Source organism: Ascidia mentula, chromosome 9, assembly GCF_947561715.1.
Source record: "Ascidia mentula chromosome 9, kaAscMent1.1, whole genome shotgun sequence".
In the NCBI taxonomy this organism is placed as follows: domain Eukaryota; kingdom Metazoa; phylum Chordata; class Ascidiacea; order Phlebobranchia; family Ascidiidae; genus Ascidia; species Ascidia mentula.
Genome location: NC_138574.1, coordinates 12,655,418 through 12,672,023, shown reverse-complemented (window position 1 = coordinate 12,672,023; position 16,606 = coordinate 12,655,418). Strand labels below are relative to the sequence as shown.

General features: G+C 39.4%; 2 protein-coding genes across 2 annotated transcripts; both read right to left on the bottom strand.

The window, feature by feature from the left end:
* Positions 1-447: 447 nt before the first annotated feature.
* Positions 448-4,858, bottom strand: LOC145914089 (uncharacterized). Its single transcript, XM_083001866.1, has 8 exons — positions 4,830-4,858; positions 4,289-4,338; positions 3,945-4,060; positions 2,556-2,615; positions 2,221-2,312; positions 1,856-1,940; positions 1,574-1,624; positions 448-1,190 (listed from the first exon to the last, which is right to left on the bottom strand). The coding sequence occupies exons 1-8, from the start codon at positions 4,835-4,837 to the stop codon at positions 1,086-1,088; spliced, it is 567 nt and encodes a 188-aa protein (XP_082857992.1). The 5' UTR covers positions 4,838-4,858; the 3' UTR covers positions 448-1,085.
* A 2,228-nt stretch (positions 4,859-7,086) lies between these two features.
* Positions 7,087-16,436, bottom strand: LOC145913040 (gelsolin-like). Its single transcript, XM_083000553.1, has 15 exons — positions 16,238-16,436; positions 15,480-15,670; positions 14,360-14,521; positions 13,535-13,687; positions 12,212-12,440; positions 11,828-11,922; positions 11,428-11,550; positions 10,891-10,971; positions 10,307-10,474; positions 9,904-9,981; positions 9,532-9,648; positions 9,092-9,257; positions 8,620-8,781; positions 8,225-8,369; positions 7,087-7,889 (listed from the first exon to the last, which is right to left on the bottom strand). The coding sequence occupies exons 1-15, from the start codon at positions 16,395-16,397 to the stop codon at positions 7,712-7,714; spliced, it is 2,208 nt and encodes a 735-aa protein (XP_082856679.1). The 5' UTR covers positions 16,398-16,436; the 3' UTR covers positions 7,087-7,711.
* Between the last annotated feature and the right edge of the window lie 170 nt (positions 16,437-16,606).

Genomic DNA, 16,606 nt, shown 5'->3' with positions numbered 1-16,606 from the left:
TAGGGGTCACGTAAATTTGAAAAGGGTGCCCAAGAACACCATTGTTTGCTTTGAAACGGGAGGATTTCTAAGACTCTTACAAATTACACGTGACCTCCAAAAAAGCTCCTGTCCTCGCACTGGCACATTTTTAAATTTTAGAGGTCCTATATTCATCTATCCTGTATACATTAACGGTTCCCTAAGCAAGAAATTTGCAAACTTTTCGTTGTACCCTCTACGCCGTGTTTTAAAGCTTGATACAATTTCGTTTGGATGTGCATTTCAAAACCTCTCCTTGCTTTTACAACTATTTTTCAAAAGACTATTTTAAAACATGGGGTAAATTTAGTCTTCAAAGACAGCCAGGGGATAAATTGGTGGAAAAGGTTGGGAACCTATGTACCATGATACACAGATCTGCTGCTCCATTCCGTACTACTAAAGTCACTTCATGTCATGCTAATAATGTACATTTATTTAATACTCCTGACAAGAAGCGACAGCAGATTGATTACATGTACATCAAGATAGAAGCGAACAACATAGCATAGAGCAAAATATATTGCCGTGCCAAATATCCGTGGTGGTTTTCAAAGAAAGGACACGGAAGTTATGCACAATAAACCAATTTCGTTGCCTGCTTCTAGCTATCATAGCATTGTCTTTTAAATTTACTGAAAATACAAGTTGGCAGTACAAGCATTAGATTATAGCTAAAAAAAAGGTGGTGTCCAAGATATTTTCAATTTTTGCAGGCAAAAATGGGGCTTGTGTGTCGAATGTGTTCAAGAACTGTTATAACAGCATAGCTTTATACACGTGGTATACATTATCATTACTTGGTGCATTAATTTACACAGGATTTATGAGCAAGTATTATCATCGTTATTAAGCAATATGCCGAAGCCGACCTCTAGTGGTGCAAAATTACGGAAAAATTCAGCACTTGTCCAGAAGCATTGGGCATATACATAGATGAAAAAAATCATGTCACATGTTTAATATTACGTGCGAATAGTTGAACAATTCGCAGTTGGTCCCCTAACCCACAAAAGGTACAAAACGGTGTAATTCACAAGCAATATGTACAAACGTTTGAAAAACTATGCATCCAAGATCTCTTTTACAGTTCGTAGAGGTCTTTGTAGAAGTTTCAAAAGATATTGAATCTCTTTTGCCAACGATTTCATTAGGGATAATGGGTGGATCTGCGACATATCATTTTGTCAGTATAACTATCAAGATTATTGTCTTAAAACACTTTTATGGATTTGTCAAAATTCACCCCAAAATGTTGCGTCGGAAGGTCTTATCCGGCAAAAATGTACATGGTCAAATGTTGTACTGATTTGGCCAAATCAGACCGTGGCTTGAAAAAAGCCTCTGAAATTTACCATGAAGACCAAGACCAGAAAAAGGTCAAATTTCAATATTTTTGGGGTCCTTTTTTAGGTGAAATGCCGGCCCCCATTTTTTATTTTCTAGAACCGGGCCCTGTAAGTTACTAAAATAGAAATTGTTTCAGCAGCAATTGATATAACTTTAGCAATTTAAAATATTCTTTTGTAACAATACCATATTAAGTTCGTACCATGTACTTGGCGACATCTTGTGAGTGATCTCCAGTACAGTTTTGAAATCCCTTCAAAAATGATATCTTTATTTAATCGGAAACCATTAGTGCACGAGTACAACAAATCAGGACAATTAATGTAAAAATTGTAAAACTTGGTACTTGATATATGGGTCAAGCGCCCGACCCATCTACCAAGAAGAAGCGCAACCGAAATAATGTTTAACTAAAACCAGGGAAAACTCGCTCTAAATTCCGCATTTTTCTTTACTGCAAAAACATTTAAAATAATGAACGTACCGCTTTCTGTGGAAGTTGAAATCTTGTCAGGTGGTTACAGACCAATGTCACATTTGTCCACACTCTTTGCAATTTCGATGAATCCCTGTAAACACGAACTTTTATAATTTTTCTCAGTATGTGTTCTTGGAATTTTTAAATGTGTTTCTTTGGGTTCTTGGAGTGGATTGAAAAATATGAATTGAAACCACAAACACGCCTTTGACCTCCCAAGCCCCGAAACAAATACGATTTTGTTTTTTGCATCAACTTGCAATAAACCCAATCAATTCGGTATCGATATCATTACACTCAATTTGAATCCATACATGTTTCGTTGACGATTTTCATATAAATGGTCTCTACAAGTGCTTTGTAATACGTACATGCGTCGCCTGGTCAGGTTGGGACAGGTTATATTCTTGCAAGTATTAGCAACTCTCTGGAGAAGTCTTCTTTGAAACGTGGTTCGACATGTCTAAAAAATGTACCCTTGTATATTTAACTGCGTATATTTATCCGGATTGCTTTTGTCTAATTGGAGTTAATCTAGGTTACCGGAAATTGGGTATCGGCGTTGTGCTTTGTGTATGTCGAAAATATGACCGAAATACTGTATATATATATATCGAAAAACGTAACAAATACACAGCAAAAATGTAAACATATATGTTAGCAAAACCAAATGCATCACTGGGTAATAAGCAGACTGGAAACTTACTATGTTTTCACCGCAGGTTAGGTTTTTGGAGATATATGATGTTCTACATAGAGGAAGTCTCTAAAAGATGACAACATTGTTTAGTCGAAAGTTTATAATTCGTTTCAGTTACTTTGCATACAACAGTCTATCTGCCTGTTTAGACAACTCGAAAGTAAACGTAATTGTTTTGTTATGCCGGGTCGTTTCCGAACATATAGATACACTTCAACACTCCGAATCCGAATACGCACACCGAATCCGAATACGAATATAGACACCGAATCCGAATATGAACACCGAATCCGAATATTGATTGCGAATCCGAATATGGACACCGAATCCGAATATTGATTGCGAATCCGTATATGAACACCGATTCCGAATACGGATTGCGAATCCGAATATGGACACCGAATCCGAATATTGATTGCGAATCCGAATATGAACACCGGTTCCGAATATTGATTGCGAATCCAAATATGGACATCGAATCCAAATAGTGATTTCGAATCCTAATATGGAAACCGAATCCAAATATTAATGCGAATCCGAATATGTGCACCGAATCTAAATATTGATTGCGAATCTGAATATGGACACCGAATCCGAATATGGACACCGTATCCGAAAACGGACACCGAATCCGAATATTGATTGCGAAGTCTCACTGTTCAAATTTCAACAAGGGTGTGGATTCGCGCCTTTTCGTTGGGATTTATGCAAAAAATTACATTGTGCGAAAAAACACGGGGAAATTACGACATCGGAATCGAATAAAATACAGAGAGTACGTGAGATTTTTTTACGACGCATATGTAAATTTGGTTCGTCATTAAATATTTAGATTCGGTCCGGATGCGGGGAAAAATTTGGTGTAAATACAGATATTTTTTGTATTTGCACATTCCTATATTTAAAACCGCACAAGCTGGAATCGCATAAAATTACTTTACCGTTGTATTACGTATAAAGCAAACATGGCCAAATTGCGGCTCGTAGGCCAAATCTGGCCGGTTGTCACTCGGCCCTTAGGCCAAATCTGGCCGGAGTTACTCGGAAAATATTTTAAACTGGAGTTTAATTTTATTGAAATTTTATGCTTTTTGGTCACAATACTTAGACGTTAATATGTATAAATAATACTATTTTTGAACGTTGAAATGTCCCGCTGACAACTGCATTCGTTCTTGGTCTTGGAATCGTTGCACTAAAAGTTTCGTAAAAAGATTAATTCATAAACAGTGGTGTAAGCACCCACTTTCACCCATGTGGTTCATCGGGCCTTGTAAATTTTTTATTAATTTTTGTTCTGCGAGCCGTAAAGTTTCCCCACTAATATAAACTATTATAACATTCCGGTTTATCCGCATTGTACAGTTGTTACATTGGAAAGAAAATTGTGCTTACGGATGCTCCGTGTGTTCGACACAAAATGGACGTTGAAGTTCGCAACGTTGCAACAAGCTCTCGCTCGTCCAGGTTTTCGCATCCCACTATCGCCACAGCGAAGATCAGCACAAGACCTGCACGCATGTTGGATAAACCGAGATTAGAAACTAGGATTGTAACCGCACCGCTTTTAGTTGTCTTTGTTGCTTCATAAAAGCTGAAACTATTATTGTCCGGCGACAAAAACGGAGGTTTGGGTGTCAAGCGGAAAGCAAAACCCAATCGTTATCGCAGGGTGCCATATCCACTATGCAAAGCGTTTGACCAAAAACAACAACAAAACAAAATCAAATTTAATTTACCCAAATTTTTGGTTGATTTGCAATTTCCATCCATGGCGTTTTTTCGAAGTCTGCAAAAAAATTGAAAAACTTTTTTGAACTACGGCTGAATGCCCAGCCCCTGATGTAATTAGACAACCTACCGCAACCCTCACACCCCAGTGCAGGTGGCTGCAATTTACGGCATGTACATACAGTGATTATCCGTGGGAAAAATGCCGCACACAGGTAGCTAACTCCATTGTCTTTATCGGTGCTTATTCGCATTTATTTTTCGCGGTTATATTTTATCTGCGCGGTAGATTTTGCAAATTACGAATAATTTAATGAGATGCGAAAAACTTGAGTTAATTACTCGAGAATAAAAAAAGCCAAAACTAATTGGTGACGAGCACAGCTTTGTTCGAAACGTATTCTTATAATATTAGCTTCATTACGAATATCATCACTTAAAAAATGTTTTTTCACTTTTATAAGATTTCATAATTGCCAACCAATAAAGAAATTATTAAATGTTAAAGTTGTACAATAGTAGTGCACTCCTATATTAACGTAGACATACCTATCCATGAATCAATGATCTTCAACACTTCTGGCTATGGGTAAGAGTGGTTGTTCGTTTTTTATTATTGAGCTGCATTAGCTTTGACTTTTTTCTTTTTTACCACCCCGCGTCATTTCGATCGAGAAAGTTCCGAAGTGCGTGATGATTCAGACACAATTAAGGCCCAACAGCTTGGATTTCAATAAAATGTTGAGTAGATTTCAAAGTTGGATGAAAAGGGAAAATATATATAAAAAGTGTGTGTAGTAAGATATATATTGTACGATATTTCTGACTTTGGATCTAGGAGAAAAGTTCCAAAATTACACAAGTATAGATATGTATGCATTTAGGCGTTTCGCATCACCAATTGAAAAGCCCCTGTCTTTTTCAAGTACTCAAATTGATGATGTTCTGTTCAACGATCTCCTCACTGGTTAAGGCTGTGCTCCAACACTGAAGAAATTAACTCCACGTCTGAAGTGTTCTTGTATTTCCCAAATTTTGAAAACCGAAAGTTTAACGGGTTTGTCACGAACTTGTGCGGTCGTCTGGACCAAGCCGTTTCTGGTTTACTTAATGCCATGGTTCAAGTCTAGCTTCCACCACAAAGCAAACACGATCACAAATTTCTACAAAAGCCGATGTTGAAGGTACGATCGTTTCCACCCGATCAAAGTTCAATTTTAAAAGTTAAATTTCTTAATAGGGCAAAAGTCATTCAAAACGAATACGTGTTGGCTTAAAGGAAAACTGTGTAAACGAGCTGCGGGCTTATAATAAATCTCCTATAGCATACAGATGCGTGTGACATTCTTTAAGAATGCTGGCGTGCACCAATTCCGGATTTGGTTTACTTAACTGTAATCTCGCTATGAGTTTACATGCTGGATTAATTATATTCAACACAGTGCATGGTCCAACCTTCCAGTACTCACGGGACCCTTTTTCAAAATCGGTGGCTCCCTTATCAGTAAAATTTACCTAAAGCTCTTGCAACGAACAAAATGCGTTACAAGAAATAGAGAAAAATTAATAAATAAAGGTAAGTAAAAAAAAAAATTAAAAAAACGAAAAATTGGACTTAAATTTAATAGGAAGATTATAGTGTCGTTCATTTACGACCCCCAGGAATCACCTCACAGACCCCTATAAACCCCACGTTGGAAACCATTTTCCTCAAACAACGAATACCAACTTCCATGAATTCCCCTGCTGTGACGACTGTAAGTAAAACTCCAATCGAACGGGAACCGATTTCATAGGAAACTATTAGATTTTGCGGCTTTGTGCTTGGCACAGGAGCTCACTTCAATTTCGAGTGTACCAAGAATAAGTACTGGGGAATTTGTCGCTGACGTAATACACGATTCAGGAAATGCCCATGGGATTGAACTTTAGAATGCGATTTACATAATTTCAAGGAAGCCCAAGAACGGCAAAAAATTAGGTAATATATAGCGAACTTGCTTCTGCACGTACAAAATGCCTTGGGGGTCTATGTACATAGGTCATAGCACCTATACACAAACATATTTTAGATGTATTGTATACGAATGTGGCTGATTAGCTTTAAACTTCAACCGATAACGCGGGCGTGGATGAGTGTCGTTTTCGATTTTTCGGTTGTACCGTGTAAAGGCCAAGGTTGTGTATTCATAATTGTTTTTGGCCGCATGTGCTTACACTTAGGTAGACGAACATGAAATATGCTTTAAGCGTCGAACTGTAATAACATAAACGAGTTTCTTTAACCCACTGTAAACCGAACTGTCGTTTTATCTTTTTTGTGGGGTAACTTGCACCCGGCACTTCAGCTTTTGCCCTAAACAATGCTGGAGCCACATAAGATAAAGCAGTCACGTTTTTCCATGAAAATGAGGCACGTCAAAGCCTGACATGGAGCTGAATTGCAGATCACCTGCAATCGTTTCCCTTCGATATTTCCTGTCGTTCTCCTTTTTTAATTGAATCAATTGCCCAAAGACTTTCGATCTCCCATGACACAATACAAAACCTTCCTAATTCTGTTTCTTGCTAGAGTTTTTTACTATTAGTGTCGCATTAATGCGTTGCGGCACTATGACGTCTATTGCAATTTGTAAACAGTGGTGGGATTCAGCCGGTTCGCACCGGTTTTTCGAGCACCGTATTGTCGCGGTTACTATTGCACGCTGCCAATGAGAGAACCATGCTAGAATATTTGAATATCATCACTGTAGGTTAATTAAACTTAATTTTCTCCCAGTTGCATATACAAGCAAACCTGTTTAACAAGGATTGGTGTATTGCCGGGTACAAAACTCACGAAACGCAGATCAGTATTTACACAATATCTCAGAGTTTGAACGCGAAAAGCGGCAACAGGACGGAAAGATTTCTGGCTTCCCATTTCGCGTCGATCAACAGTGTTTATGTACTGCCAGGGGCAATAGGCACGTTCGTTTATATGGAGAACTAAAAGTGCAGGAGTACAACACAGTTCGTTGGAGAAATTTAAATATTTCGGAGTATGGAATAATATATAATCGGAACATTAGGAACCCAACAAAAATTGCACAATTTATTTTAAACAAAATCCATTGAGGTCCGGAACAAGATTACTTCCGTCCTCAACTCAATCGGCAAGCAGTATTTAAAGCATTGCCGCAGTAATTTCCAAACCAATGTTCTCGGGGTTTTCCATAAAAAAGTTGCACTTGTTTTGAATAAACCTATTTTTGTAGCCAAACAAAAAAAAATATAAAAGCACAGATATCTTGTTACTCTGCGGGGCTAAAACATTTTAATAATAACAGTTGGGTAGTGCAGAGTAAAGAAACATTACGTAACCCTTGATTCAAAACCGGACAAATCGAAGAGAATCAAAGAGAAAATCACATGCTGTCAACCCAGCCTAATTAAAGGCAAAGCTTTTTCATTCTTTCCGCATAGCTGCTGCGTTGCTCGTACATCTTGGCGTCCCATGAAGGAAAGTAACCAGAGAAAGTTACTGGTTCAGCATTCATACGAACAGTTATGATTGGACAGTCGAGGTCGCGTCCACGTGGATCCTTTTCAATGTATTCTCTGACCAGCCTGGTAATAAGAACGTGCTACAAATTACGCATTTTGTTTTGCGAAACAAGTAAACTCTTTTCTAATTTCAGCAAGGTTTTGCTTGGGACTGTTTGCAATACAAATTAATATGAGATCAATGTCAAGCATTCCTGTCTGTTGCAAAGTCATCAAAACGTGTATATCAACAAATAAACTTAACAGTTAAATTTCTTCAAATGATAAACATATGCATAACGCATGCACTTTGTTTAAATCAAATGGGCATTTGAGTGTTGGTTATTTTGTTGCCTAAAGTCGTAGTCATTTGTAAGTCGTCTATGAAGGCATAAGTGTTGTTGTTGAGGTGAACTTACCCCGGAGCCTCTTTCTTTTCCTCGGCATTTGAGCCTTCGCCAATCCAAATAAAAACCTGGTGCCAAGCGTCCAACATCATGACGTCATCTTCTTCAAGGTCACTTTGAGTGAAGTCTCCAGGCACCTCTTCAATCATCACACGTCCTGAAACATTGTTTGTTTAGTTAATATTTAACCAGCAATACAGCTGAAGTTAATACATTTTTGTCACTTGTGCATTGTGCATTGAAATGCGATTAATGTATTTTACCCGCGCAAATTGGCTATTCTCCAAAAGTGTTAACTGGGTATACTTCAGGTTTATAAGAAAGAACACAGGCAAAACCGGTTTTTAATCAAGTCTGCGGCACCTCGACCATATATTAAACTTCTTACTGTTTGTTCAGTTTAATACCTTTAGCGTTGGAGATAGCAAACAGCCGAGGAGGGTTGGAGTCAAGATCCTGCATTCTCGGAGATGAAGCGTATTCCTTCTTGCCTCCGAGAACCTTCCAGAAGTCTGCAGGTTCAGAATCTTCCTGCACTATTTGAGGACTCTTCGACGAACCTAGATCTCCTATTGGCCAAAATAAAGTGTAAATAGAAACTTACGCTTCAATGAGATTTGATCTCAATCTATTGTATTTCTAGTAAAATCACATGTAGCAATTTGTATGATTAAAAAAAACTTTTAAAGATTCCACGGCATCGGTCCACGTATTTTTATGGTACAAACAGTAGACCTAATCATATAACTGCAGTATTTTAACAGAAAAAAAACATAGTGGTTTGGCTGGTATTGACTTCACATGACACAAAATGTATTCCATCAAATTACACAAAGGCCAGCAAATGGTTTGTAAAATGGTACCCACGGTTAATCCTACCTGCTAACGCCTTTGCAGTGTCGGTTTCAATGTCGTTTGCACCTTTTCCTACCCACACTGTACAGTTCTGGTGGTTTTTTAGGAGAAATGCGTCGTTGGAATTAAGCGCACTCGCTGAGGTTTTCACCTGTATGGCTTTGCTGCCACCTGACGACGTGGATCGAATCTGAAACGCATCACGAGATGGTGCCAATGAGCTAGTATACCAAACATTTGTAAAGGTGTATCAATGTGGTAGATTTTTATTGTATTTACCAAGGACGGAAATTTGTTCAGGTAAGGTTACGGAAGATGTGAAAAAACCTGCATTACCAGTTGCAACAACAAACACAACAGCCACCTAAAATGACCAACAGCAGGATTTGCGTTGGAAATTTACATTTAACTGATGCATACAAGCATTGATTTGCCTGCATGTAAGTTTTGTAAACAAAAATAACCTGGTAGAGTGCGATGTCACTGACACCAACATTCTTGCCCGCATCCCTGGAATAACCTCCACTGGTAATCAGCAACGGACGACTGAATATCGCCAGCATATGAGGCGGCTCTTTACCCTAATAAAACGTGGAATAAATGGTCGATCCTAAATCAATCGCAAGAAAGGATATATAAATTGGAAAACCTTGAATATACCAAGGCCATACGGTTGTGTTTAGTCTTAACATACTTTTACTGCTGCCAAACGCATTTTTTTGTCCAAAAAATACCTGTGGATTTTTCACGATTACTCCACACAACAAAATATTTACGAAGTGTGTTGTATGTCAGCATAGCAATTCGCACACATTATTACCAACAACACAACATACCTGTACAACCCTGATTTGGACGGGTCTCTGTCCGTATTCGTCATCGAGTTGAGTTGCCAAAAATGCTGACGCGGTGATCTAAGTTGACAAAAACAAAATGATCGGATGTGATAAATAGACACGTCACATCCCAATTGCATGGGGTGACGTGAATATGTTTACTGTTTTCAATATTGTAATGTTTGTGTTGGTATGAAACTTGGGTGCTTTGTTGACTTATCTAGTTGAGAAGTAAAACCTCACGTCCAGTCTAACAACATGTAATCGGGTTTAGTCAGACTTGGGTTTGACAACATACGTAAAAATCTTCCACTTTTATGTGTTTTGAGTGCGTCTAAAGTTAAAAAGTAACCACCGAGTAAAATATAAAGACTCTCTTGTAGTGGGTGTAGCTAAAACCTACTTCATCCTTTGTGGACTCGAGTCCTTGCCAATAATAAATCAGGAATTCCTCCCTAGATCTGGGTCTGTATGTGTACAGGATGAGATAACAGTCGCCGGCGAAGAACTTGCCGTAGTCCTTCTTGTCAACTGGGACCCTCTTTCCGTTCTCAACTCTCCACACTTCCACCTGTAAACATTTGATGCAATCAAAGGTCGGGTTGGGATGTGAATTTAACAAGAAAACGCGACATTGCTTTTTCTTTGTTAGTTTAAGTTAAATCCAAATGTATTTCTTGTTCTTGCACTCTTTGTGATTGGAATAGCACACCAACTAGTGCCAATCGGGCAACATTTAGAGTTCATGCCATTGTGGCAACATTGAAAGATATCTTATCTGTGAAACTTCAATTTCGGAGTCAACTTGTTTTCCCAGTTACCCGGAACATTAGTTAAACTTTTACGAGAGGTTTCGAGCGCCTCGACTCACAACATGCACTTGTCGAGACACGCACCTCTCGGTACTTGGTAAATATTTTTAAATTTAACGATGTACTATAACGTCAGTCTGCAGGAGAACAGATTTCGTTCTCCCTGCATTCTCACCTTGCCAGAACCATCATCCACCATTCCATGTTGAGCAGCAAACTTCGGTTTGTCATAGAGATTCTTCACATCAAATCTGGTCTACAAACAAATGAAGTTTTGTTGAGATTTTCGAGCAACATGGCTGTACTATGTTCGGTCGGTATCCACTTAATCTTAAGCTTGGCGGCGTGGTGAGGGCTTAGCAAACATCGAAATTCGGTGGAGAAGCTTGTTTATTTTATACGTGCCCGCAATACGGCGTCCTTAGTTTTGCGCCTCTATCCAGCATAAATAAAGGCAAACACGCCACCAAATCCACAATGGAAGGTTAAATGTTACGTCAGGGGACAGCAATCTGCAGCCGGCCATGCAAAAATCATCTAGCCCGCATCATTTTTACAAGTTGCAGTAACCACATGAATCGCCGAGTGCTAAAACAAGATTACATTCCGAATATAAATGCCCCTAATTCGCAACTTTTAAACAATGAAGGGTGCGATATTGGCAATGGAGAAAATACTATGGTTCGCTGATACAGTGCAGTAGTATTCGAACCTTATCGATCTTGGCTATCTTATTAGCCGTGTAGGCCTTCCCAAAACCTTGTGACTGATCCTTCTTTCTCCAATCCTTAAAGAACTGCGTGAAGAGGACGCTCTCCGCACCTTCGGCCATGCACTGTGAAGAACATAACGTGTATTAAATCGACTCAAATGGTTTAAGGACAACTAAACAGCCCGAACAATACTTTCATTTTGTGTATTTAGCTATTTTGTGTAAAATTTCATTGGCAGCCTTGAAAGTCATTTTGCAGACATGATAAACCACATTTTTCGCAACAAATCAGTTGTCGACAATGGACAAGCACCATATTTACATTACGAGGTTTGTGACAATATTGAGTCCTTAGTTTACTTAACCTTTTACCCTCCGAAAGTTTCCATTGCATCAATACCTGTATCTTGGTGGCCGGGTGGTAGTTGTGGTCTTTGATGAATTTCGACGCGTTTCCCATCGCCCCCTTGCGTTCGTCGACGCTTGCTTGCTTTCCTGCGAAAGTGAAAGTAAAATAAAACAAAGCCGCACCACCTGCCTCTTGAGTGAGCCTACTAAAAACCACGTATACTTGGTGAGTGGCGACAGAAGGTATTTCCAGTTCCCGGAAATAGCGCCATCATGTTACCAATACTTGGTCTACTTTCACTTACTCTAACGACCCGAGCATACGCCTTCACAATAGTAACTTTAGTGTATTACTGATGGTTTATGGCGACATAAGTTAATCCTATAAAAAGTTAGTAATTTCACTCCATTATCACTTGCGTCCATTGACACACACCTTTCCAAACCATAATCATTTTGTTGCCGCCGTCGTCGACGATGAAACAATCACCAGAAAGCAAATCTTTTTGATTAAATGGAGCTTCGGACACCTTTTTCACCACTAAGGAGCCAGTGTCGGACGACACGTGATAAAGTACAGCCGGTTTCTTGCTCTGTTTTGCTCCTTTTACCGGTTCGTCGTCTGCAATCTCTGGGCTCATATCAGCAGGTGTACCAGAAAGTGCCTGCAAGGAAATTTCGGTTGGTTGCATGTTATTAATGGTCACGGTGTATATAGACTAAAATTTACAAACAGTTTTCCACCAACAATTAGGGCAATAAAGGAGTCTAATCGGTGAGTATAATATCGATTGTGGCCACGTACGCGAGTCCAGTTTTTGAATTAGTGAAGTATTAATTTTTTGGTTTAACTAGCTATACACAGCGAAGTCGTTGCAGCTATTAATGTATTGTGTAGTGTTTCAGAATTCCTCCAAAACGTAAGGATTTTAAAGTAATAAACCAAGCTGCACAATGTGCAAAGTCCAATATTTACATTAATGTCAACCTTCGCACGTCAGTTCAATGACAGGACGTGATTTGATAGCACTGCCTTTGCATTTTCTAGAATACTTTGTGTGCTGTTGGGGGGATATCCTGGTATCGACTCGCTATAACAATTTCAATCTGCAGGTTGTTTGCCGTCCCCTTTCGAGAGTTGTTTGCCAATCCATTTTCGCTTCATGGTTTCGCCACGGTGAAGGAAGATAGGCGAAAAGATGGCTTGTGACGTTTCTGGGGCTACAGGCTTACGTGGCGTTTCCTGGTTGTAAGGAAGAGGTAAAGAATCTCCCAGCAATGCTTTTTCATCGACTGTGTTGGTCTCTCCAGGCAATTTAGGTTTTTATCGGTCGGCTTGACCTTTTCCACGGTTTTCCGGACAAGTACAAGGCATTAGAAAGCGTAGTAATAGTTTATATGCATCTACACGTGTATCGTAAATGAGGAATGGCGGGCAGACCCATGTTACAACATTAATTTCAAGTCACGAACCGCTTTTCGGAATAAAATCAATAAGGAACAACTGCGCAGTCAGGCAAAATGCGGCACGCCTACAGACTTACTCTCAAATTTTTTCAAATAAAACCGCAAGGCTAGTTGGAACAAGCATCCTGCCCCAACCAAGCCCGTCCCGAAACCAAAAACGTAGGCGTTCGGCCGCGAAAACCTTTTGAACTATCTTGAGGTTTTGATGAAGGCCTATTGGCGTTTTGATCAAGGCTTATAAGGGTTTTCCACTAGAAATGACATAGGCTATACAGGGGTTGTGTGGTAATACCTTCATCATTCTTTGGGGTATGCCATCTCCTTCATCAATGATGTGGATCTTGCCTTTTCCGCCCTTCTCATCGTTCTTGATGTTGTTCACGTACTCGCAAGCCTTCAGGCGCTCGTAACGATTGCTCACACTGCCGTTCCATTGGTAGATATCCTGAAATTGAGTTTTCGAGGTAACTGAATTTAAGTTCAAACGACTGCTCAGTGAAATTTGGCTTTTCGCTTGCAGAAACTACAGTCGTTGGTAAACATGTGTTAAAAGGTCTAACTCAAACATTCACAGAAGCCTAACTAAAGTTCCAGGAAAATAAATAAACATATATTTAGGATTAATGATTAAAAAAACATGCATGCAATGTTGGTACCTTCTCTGATTAGACACGTCGGTAAAAAATAGCAAATTGCATATATTATACCCAATTCAAAGCAGGTTGCAACAATCAAAAGATTTAAAAAGATCAATAATCCGCATTTTACTGGTTTACTATATGATTGGCTACATTGAAGCACATGTACCAGATACAACTTCGAACTACACGAAACAAAAGTTTCTAAACCAAAGTACACAATAACCGAAAACCTCCCGGGGACAGCGCATGTGCACAGAAAGCGCACAAGTAATTAATCAAGCAAAGTGTCAAAGTAGCGGTTTAAGCCGAGGGCAAACCCCACGCCAAGTATGGCACGGTAGCACAGGAGCAATTAAGTAAATCCTTATCAGCAACATGATGGTAAAGAAACGTGATATGATGTAACGAAAATTAATCTGGCAGGCCCAAGAAATAAAATCACATAATACAGCACACCACACAACCCGGAAACCTACGTTTCCAACTTCCACGATGAATATGTCGCCTTGATTGAATGACTTCCAGCTCATTTCAACCTCGGTGGCACGAACAAATCTTCTGCCCTTCAGGTGCAGCAAACGCTTCACGTCACTCACGTTCGTTTTGGCGTGCTTGAAGCCAGAAGCAATACCGCCTTTCTGTAATTCGTCAAGAGCGTTTAATTGTGCTTGCTTACGTCTGCTAACAAAATTGTTTATTTGCTGTTAAAAAAATGGGAAAGAAGGGAGTACTTCGTCGTATAAATGCTTGCTTTTTGTCCCTGTTTTACCGACTGATCAGTCATAAACACTTAAAAGAGCATGAAAATATTTGAAAAATTAAAAGTAGTTTTGTATCCCCATTCTTACCCCGAGCGATGAGCATATACCAATGGTTTAAAACGCCTGGCGGTCACACCGGCAAAGTGGGTACCGACTTGTGTTTACTGAGAAAGCAAGCTACAGTTTAACACCAGGAAACATTACAGGCGGAAAAGTGTGAGTCATGAACCAACTTATGCCGTCCAACGCAAACCCATGTCCTCGCACTCACCGGCATGTGAACCATCAATAACACGGTTCGAGCTCACAATTAACCGGGTAATTTGGCGCGGGGTGGCTAATGTATTGACCACAAATCTTATTTGATGTGGGAAATTTGTACCGCAACAAGGACATTTTGCGTGTTGAGCTGGGAGTGTGGCATAATGATGTTTTAACCTCAAAGAAAAGGAAGTACTATTATTCTTCTTGCGGAAGCTGCGTGGTATTTTCAAAGGTCCGGTTTATATTACGCAGAGGCGGTCTGTCCGGATGTTTTTCCAATTCACCAGAGCAAGATTAAGTGTGGTTTGAAGTCATGCACCCGATGTGAATTTAATTTGTCTTGCGAGATCTAATAGCTCGGTAGTCCCATGGTTTTGCTATTCATGTGTACGTAATTATTCGAAATGTGTTAGAAATGACGACATGAGTAACTACACTCCCCCAAATCGTCAACCGTTTCTTATTCTGTTTGCAACGACCGCTAAAAAGGTCATTCAAGCGCTTCACCACACAAGTTCTGCATATTCCTACGAACAAGGACAACAAAAAGGACGAAATGTTATTTCCAAACCTTGTACTGGATGCCTTTCTTGAAATAGCCAGCGAAGGCAGCAGACTCGTAACCTTGGACTTCCCTGTACTGCACTGGATAACCGCCGAGTTTGTCATCCATGTGTGTAGCCAGAATGGCAGCCGCTCCCTTCTCATCCTGGCTTGATTCGTTGCCAAGCCAGAAATGAAGATCCCAAGACATGGAACCAGCTGAAATCATGTTTAAATATTCAAATTTACGTATACTCAGCTATCCTTAGGAGAGAAAAATTTGGAGTTAATTATGCGATAGAGAAGCTAAAATGATGTGGCGTAATGAGCACAGTTTGTTCGAAACGTTTACTCTTACCATGAATAAGATAGTATCCGGCATTTCTTTTTCAGTTATCCTTCATTGTCGTATACAATAAATGCATTTGTGTAATTTCTAGATAACGTTACGCACAAGTTTCAAACACAAATGTGTCTATGTTCAGAGTGCAACGAACATCTGCATGATGTTATCCAGAAATTTCATAGCGCTGGCAATATTTTCAAGATCATTCGCCCCAAGTATTTTGCACCTAGTTATTTGTGTATTTGGACAATGATCGACGTCATCTTTTCCGCATTTACGTAAGTTTCCCACAACCGAAATTTGCAAAACTATATTGCAGGTTAAAATGCACATATCTATGTAAATTTATCACCAACACTAAGATCTTTAATTATGCTTTGCATGCATAAAAATACAATGTTGTTACTGGTCAACTTTTAATTGTAGGTTATTGCATTTACATCTTGATTCCTTGGTGTTGAGAACAAGGTACGAATCCCCTGTAAAAAAGTTTCCGTATTCAGTCTTGGGGACTGGGGCCAGTTCCATGCTTTCGACTCGCCATATCTGCAATCCTGTCTTCTTGCCGGCAATTTCAAGTTCCTGCACCGAGCTGGGCATTTTGTGTTACAGTTTGGTGTGTTGAAGAATCTCTACACTAAATCTATGGAAAGAAAGTATTCCGGATAAATATCGCTAATGATAATGTCATCGTAGTCGATACCGAACAGTTTAAATGTAAATTCACAACCGCAAGCACATGTTTTTAAAACAGTTGAAACAAGGATTCATAACAGTTATTGCGAATTTGTTTTTTCTTCGCTAAATTA